This window comes from Petromyzon marinus, chromosome 6 (assembly GCF_048934315.1).
Source record: "Petromyzon marinus isolate PM22_M1 ecotype Great Lakes invasive population chromosome 6, UKy_Petmar_22M1.pri1.0, whole genome shotgun sequence".
Classification (NCBI taxonomy): Eukaryota; Metazoa; Chordata; class Hyperoartia; order Petromyzontiformes; family Petromyzontidae; genus Petromyzon; species Petromyzon marinus.
The window spans coordinates 7,955,633-7,963,087 of record NC_133672.1 but is presented as its reverse complement, the minus strand read 5'-3'; the positions used below and the strand labels follow the sequence as shown (position 1 = coordinate 7,963,087).

The following is a 7,455-nucleotide window of genomic DNA, read 5'->3' as shown; positions in this document are numbered from 1 at the left end:
CTGTCATCTAGCAACCTCGCAGCCAAAGCTGAAATAAAACACATGGGTTTCCCAGGCAATGTCCCAGCTAAGGGTAAACAAGACTCAGCCCTGCTAACCTCAGGGTGAATGGTCGCAGGTACAACTTCTTACACAGGTAAAACAACTTCTTACACAGGTAAAAAGGTCGTGAATCCGTCCAACCCTTGTCCCCACGCAGCGCTACCCTCGTGCCCCTGCTGCGCGCACACTCCGCCCTCCGCCTTGCACAACTCGGAATCCGATGGGCGATAAAGCTCTTATACAGATGTAAGCAAATCACGAAGAAAACCTTTTATTTTACCGGTAAAGCCAGAATCTACCTGGCCACATGATAGCTCAACGAAGTGGCTTATCACTCTACCCCCCCCCCCCCCCCCCAACTCACGCCGCCTCCCAAATCAACTCGGATTTAGCCGAGTGGCCTGAAGATGAAGACCAAATAAGCGACCTGCAGCTAAAACGGGGCCCAAAAACCCGCGACTCTGAACACGCGACGGAGACTTTAACAATCGGTCCAGCTCCGCGCGTAGCGGAGTGAGCGATTCGGCCATGAAACTTCCCTTCTTGAATTAAGGACACACGAAGCGTAGAATTAAATAAGCGCAGGCAGGGCAGCAATCATCGTGGTCCGCAGACGGGATCGCAGGCAAACTCCCAACAAGGCTATTTTCGTTTGTTTCACCTTTGGCGTCAAACCTCTGCAACAAAACGAACGTGAATAGATTAGATAAGTTAATCTCAAATCCAAACTTCACTCGGAGCGAACAGAATTTTCCATAAGAGGCTTTCTTTGGGTTAGATCGCACAAAATAATTTCACACTTAATAGTGGGAAATGAATCATTGCTGTATGAGGGCCTCCCCACACCGTGTTGGTCGTCGGGGTTGTTTGACCATACTTCACCACGCTGGTCGGTGCCCGTTGGTGAAGGCGGGGAAGGTAGACGCGGGAGGATATAGAAGTCCACTACAACAATGGGTACTCCTGCACTACCCTTTGCCGCTCGCAAACGTAGCCCCGAAGTAGCCTATAACACCTATTACGCACGTTGGTTTCCCATACAAACACTATCCGTGCTCAAATCTGTTCTGCTTTTGAGATGTGACTAATTCGGCCGTATTGTGGGTGATTTGGTCAGAATTTTCCATTGACTTTGGGCCCTAAGTGTAAAGTGTAATGTCCGAACATTCCCTCCCTGGTCTCTTTTTCCACATTGGAACAGCACACGCACGTGCTGTGTGCGCCGTGCATGTGTAACGAGCAGTGGGGTCCAACGCGGTGAGATGCGATACTCGCTCAGGGCAATTTTTGGTGACGAAGTCCCTCGCCCCAGCCCAGTATCCCCATCGAAATGTAAATCTTGAGAGCCAAAAACCGTGCTTTTTTGTTTGTTACTCCCCGACCTAATCGCAATGACAATAACTTTGGGAGACTTCCAAGAAAAGTTCCGCGTTTGTTGTTGTTTATCTTGACATAATTTTCCATTTCTCAATATCTTGCAATATCGTGACCTCTACAGCGTGGCCTTTTTCATTTAATAACAAACCGCACCCCCCGATTGGAACAGTGCGTCATCGTGCCCTCCACACTCCGCGCACAGCTGATTCGTGCCCAGACTCTCCCCCCGACACGATCTTCCAAAGTGGATCATGGCCGCAGACTGTGAACGTAGTCCAGGACATCTGTTTTGAGTTCCTCCATATTCATCAATACGGTATTAAGTGTGCAGTATCCTCCTTCATAATTCGCGGTTATATTGCTGTCAAGTCAGGGTTTGGGGCGGCCACATCAGATCAGATTCCCTCCCAATCTATCGTCCACCGTTGTCGTTCAAAACGCGAGATCAAATCATTGTTGAGTACGGCGATGAGATTAAGAAAAAACGTTATCCTTCTGCTCGTCTAAATGAACCACATTGTACTCTCATCGCAGCTCAGCCCGGAGATGTTGCCTAACACGACCAGCTCCAGAGGACGCTGTTAAAGGCCCTGATGGTACAATTTCGACGATACCTCGCTGGACTAGAGTATTTGAATAGCTCCTCAGCTTCCCGGTGGTCAAATTGGCACTAAACGTTTGTGCCAACTGCGGTGTTAAAACATTACCACCGGGGAGACAAAGGTGGCCGGGCGTGGTGTTGTTCGGTGCACCATCATCGTTGCTCGCTAACACTGCTTCAGAATCAGAATGCGTATTCATACTTGGAGGAATCTGATGAGCTACAAAGCTATTTTTTCCACAGATGGCCCAACGGTCCGAAAGCGCTAGAAAGAGGTAGAATCTTTTTTCCATGCCTTTGTGTTGCTGGTTTCATTTTGTCGTTGTACGCCTGAACTGTAGATACTGCGCGCGCGCGCGTGTGTGTGTGTATATATAATCACATGAATAGCCGCAGTGTCGGCCAAGCCCCACATTTTTATGAAGCACCACGTGTGAGCTGTCCCCGCTGCAAAACACGCGCGGGCTATCAGCTGCTTGCCCTGCACGGGATGCGACGCAGCTGAGCGAGGAGGCGTGCGGCGCTCGGTGGTGGTGGTTGCCTCGCTCTCAAAACGTCAACTCGCTCGGCACCACCGAGGGACACCCAAATCGGAATGCCCCCGGTCAATGCAAGCGTCTACGCGCAACGCTCTCCTTACGAGAACGTGTCGCGGTGGTGACCGCCGCTTCTTTCGGTAGCTTTACTTGTGGGTTTAGTTCGCGTTCGGCGATTGCTCGCTGCGGAGTTGTGAAAGCGAGTCTGCAAGAGGCGAGAGTAATCGCCACTCCATCCGTCACTCGGACGCCACAATGCGAAGTGCGGTAAGGAATGTTATCTGTAATACTTGTAACACCTTCCAGAACGAGTTTGAATTGCGGCACCGTATTAAATCATCCCTGTGCGTTATAGCGTAAATTAGAATGTACTGTGATATACGTTATGTAAAATCGTGTATGCCGGTGATCAAATCGTCCGGAATCCAAAACGTCGGAAGCCGAGCAGGTTTCAGACTGGAGGGCGTTTGAATGGGAGACTGCCTTCGGGGTTCCCGGAGTTGGAGGCTTTGCCTGCGAAGTTGGTCAAGAGATGACAGTCCAGCAATGGACTCCTGAATCCATCTGTGCGGAGCCTACGCACTAATCCCATCGTATGCCGTGGTGGGTAACCTCCGGGTTTGGATTTTTAGATTTGATTGATTTCATTTTCATCGGGATCCTCCAGTTCCATTCGCACACGAAGGCAATCACTCGTGAGTGGAATTGGCCAAGAATCGCGACGTAGCGGGCGGGACCCTCCCGAAGCAAAGTCTTGAGACTGAGTGAGGGTGTTCGTGGATCACTTAGGGACATTGGCTGTCGACGGGTATCAGCCGTTAACTGTATCAGGTCTCATAGAGGCAATGTCGGAGCCAGGATTTTCAGGTAGAAGGGGCAACCCCTCCAGCAATTAAAAATTATAGGAGTTGTTAGTAAGTAAGGACTTGTCCCTTGTTTTTTATTCGACGCGTGTGCGGCGATGGCGCGTGTACTGTATACGCAAATGTGCACAATTCTGTGAGTCACTTATAACTGCTTTGCCGTTACTTATTGCCAATTATGGACTCAGTCTATTGTCCTATCATCTCATAAAGTCCCTGGCACGTAATAATATGATACACAGTGGCAGTGGGGGTCGCAAAATGCCGATTTATTACTAATAAACCCCAATGATCCGATCGAAATTAGGGATTTCGATCGGATCATTGGGGGGGGGGGGGGGCACGTGCCACCCCACCCCCACCGGCTCCGCCAATGCATATAGGTATTTTGGATGAGCAGGAGGAGTTATTTGTGTGTGTGTGTGGGGGGAGGGGGGGGGGGGTAGGTGGCTCATGCGATCGGAAATGAATTGACTCCCTCACCTCATGCCCCCCCCCCCCTAGATGGGGTCCGGACCGCTCAGCCTCGCGCGTCTCCTGCTCGCGTTGGTGCTGATTTCACTCCCGCTGCTGTGGCTGCTGCTGCACCGCCTAGGCAACTTCCCCGGAGGCGCCTCTCGTCGTCTCCACCACGGCCACGCCAACGGCGACATCGTCGAGAGCTACGACGACGTCGCCGCTGGACGTCCAAATGCGAGTCCACCTCCCGGCACGACTCGTCCCGCGCGCACGCACACGCTCATCCTCACCACGTTCCGCTCAGGTTCCTCCTTCCTGGGACAGATATTCAACCACCACCCGGACGTGTTCTACCTGCCCGAGCCCGCGTGGCACGTGTGGGACGCGCGGCCCCTCGGCACGGCCGCGGGAATGCTCGAGAGGCAGGCGGAGGTCGCCTCCCTGCTCGGGTCACTCCTCCAGTGCCGCGCGGCGGCCCTCGCGCCGTACCTGAAGCTCCCCGTCAATCGTCCGCAGCCGCTTCCTCGCCAACAGCGTCGGCGTCACGGCGATGCTGTTGACGGGGATAAGGGGGAGGATGGTGAGCAGGCGATGAGGTCTGCCATGCTGTCGCAGCTCTTCCAGTTCTCGGAGAGCCGCGCGCTCTGCGCCCCTCCCGCCTGCAACGCGAGCGCGCGGCCGACGGGACGCGGGACGCGGAGAACGGGCACGGCCTCGGCCACGGCCGGGGGCGAACGAGGCGCACCCCAGGGCAGCGACTGCCTCCGCGCGTGCGGCGGAGAGAGGCTGGAGCGGGGCGTGCGGGAGTCATGCCTGGCGCGCCACCACGCCGTCATCAAGGAGACGCGGCTGATGGAGCTCGCGGCGCTGCGCGCTCTTCTCGAGGAGCCGGCGCTGCGCCTCCGCGTCGTGCACCTCGTGAGGGACCCCAGGGCCGTGCACCTGTCCAGGGGGCGCGCCTTCCACGACCTCGGGGACGACCTGAGCACGCTGAAGATCATCTGCGACGCCAACCACAACATCAGCCGGAGCATGCGAGGCCTCGGAGATATATTTGCTGCTGGTGCCGGGGGTGGTGGTTATGCCGGTGATGGTGGTGGTTCAAGTGACCGCGGTGGTGACGGTGGTGCAGATCCTGGTGGTGGTGGTGGTGGTTACAATGATGTTGGAGGTGGCTCTTTGGATGACGTAGCGTCGACGCTGTTGCGCGACCGCTACGCCCTGGTTCGATACGAGGACCTGGTGCAGGAGCCCGTGGTCGCCCTGCGCCGCCTCTTCAGCTTCGCCGGCATCAGCGCCGATCCGCAGCTCCTCTCGTTGGCTCTGAACATGACGCGCGGCGCCGCAGCGGACGGGCCCGCATTCTCCGTGCGCCCTCGGGACGCGCTCCGCGTGGCCTCCAAGTGGAGGCAGGAAATGTCCTTCGAGAGCGTGTCCAGGGTGCAGGAGGCCTGCTCCTCCATGATGACGAGCTACGGCTACAGGGCGATGGCGTCGGAGAGAGAGACGAGGGAGCTCAAGGTGCCCTCCACCTCACCGCTCGGCGAGGGTCGCGGCTGACCCCACTGCGGGTGAGGACCCTGTCGAGTTATTGATGATTCGGAAAACCCGACCACCGCATTGAACCGCGGGTCCTCTACTCGACGTGCCCCCCATCTCGTCGCACGTGTGTCATCGAAAGCCAAGCAGGGATTTCTGAGCCTGGTTTTTGCACTTGGACTGCTTGGGTATGACATGCGGACGTTATATGATCGGTGGTCTGGATTGCAAGCGCGGTGCGACAAAGCGTTGTGACAGCGATGGATGCGCTCGCTCCTCACCACGGCCTCCTCTGTTTTTACCGCTCCTCCCCGTTCACACGATGCGATTTTACACGCTCGCTGCACGCACCTCGTCATCGCTAAGCAGTGACCCACACGCGACACACATCGAGAGCGGAGTTTTGCTACACATCACGATATATATATAGACACCTCGGTCTGTGTGCGCGCACGCGTGGGTCGCGTGCGAGCGCGTACGAAGGCTGGAACGGCACCACGCGAGGGGGTGGTGTGACCAGCAACACGCCCGGCCGCCTTTGTCTCCCCAGTGGTGATGTTTACACACCGCGCCCTAGGCACTAACTTAATGCCCAGGGACCGGTTCAGAATATTCGCCACTCTTGTTGGTCGTAAATGTAAATTCAAAGTAGCTCACGAACAGCACTTGCCCCCACGGCATGTTCAAGGCTACACGGCGGATCTTTTATCTTTATTTCGTCCCAAGCGCTGCAGAAAGCGCCAGATAAGATCGTCGTATCGCGTAGTTGTGTACGTTTATGACAGCACTTGACCCAACGTGACGTGGACAGGCGGACTCCAAAGATCCTTGGTCTCTTGCTCACGTGGGACACGTGTTTAGCAATCATCAGGCGCGTGCCGCATGCAAACCGCTTGATCCGTGTTGCGATGGGAGGCGGACTGGTGGACGTGGCAGGGTGGTGCACCATGGCTGGCTCGGCTCTCCAGCAATCCCCGGTGGATGTATTATTATTATTATTGACGTATTTTAGATGTATTTGCCAACCTTTGAAACGTTCCTCGAAAGTTACTCAATTGGCCAGCCAGGTAGCGAAGTCGCCCCCTGCCGTCTGACCAATGCCCACCTGCAGACGAGCGCCGCTACAGTCCACGTCTGTGCCGCACAGGGTCAGCTGCCACTGGGTTGGTGGACGGGGGGCGGGGGGGATGGTGTCAGCTGCCATCGGGCGCCACTAAAAATCTCGCGCGCGAGAGGTGCGTTTAAAATATGAAGTAATGATGATGATGGTGGTGGTGGTAATGAGTTACAATGAGGTGGATTTGCAAGACTAAATGTCACACTAGACACGTCTTACCGATGAGCGTGTGTGACGAACGTGATCTTCGTATGGTCAATTGTTGTAATTATATGGGACCTTGGAGTTTCCGACCGGGGTGTTGGATCTTCCCCTCTGCCTGGTTTGGGTGGTGCCCAAATGGGGCCCCCAATTTCCTCACCACCACCACCCCCTCTCCCCCATCACCGTAGCCCGGCGCCTGGGCTCCTCGGTCCCGTGTGCCCCGGGTGCAGTTGCACCGCCTGCGCACTCCGAGAGCTGGTCCGCTATGACCGCTGGGGGTTGTTTTGTACTTAAGAGCACGTTTCACCTCAATCGCTTGCTCCGCCACCTGTAATATTAATTCATCATCATGTCAATAACTGTTTATAATTCAACGCATTATTTGGTGATTCTGCTGCGATGCCTGCGGCGCGCAAGCACAGATCACAAAATAAACTCAACACATTCGTCAGTAACGCTGTAGCCAAAGAAGGACAATATTTATTGTACTAGCTTAAACTAGCCGGCTTCGCCCGGGACTAGGATTCACCACGCCCGGCCGCCTTTGTCCCCCCAGTGGCGATGTTCACACACCGCACCAGTTACTCGTTTGAGGCTGAGTCGACCTAGGGGAGGCCCAGGACCGGTTAAAATAATCGTCACCGGTGGTGGCCGTGAGTGGGAATCGCACTCGGGTCGCCGGGTTCGTAGCGCAGCGCGCTAAACACTACACTACAA

General features: G+C 55.3%; 1 protein-coding gene across 1 annotated transcript; it reads left to right on the top strand.

Annotated features, from left to right (window-relative positions):
• The first annotated feature begins 407 nt into the window (after window positions 1–407).
• On the top strand, window positions 408–7,193 carry LOC116939583 (carbohydrate sulfotransferase 6-like). Its single transcript, XM_032948155.2, has one exon. The coding sequence runs from the start codon at window positions 3,924–3,926 to the stop codon at window positions 5,436–5,438; it is 1,515 nt and encodes a 504-aa protein (XP_032804046.1). The 5' UTR covers window positions 408–3,923; the 3' UTR covers window positions 5,439–7,193.
• The last annotated feature ends 262 nt before the right edge of the window (window positions 7,194–7,455 follow it).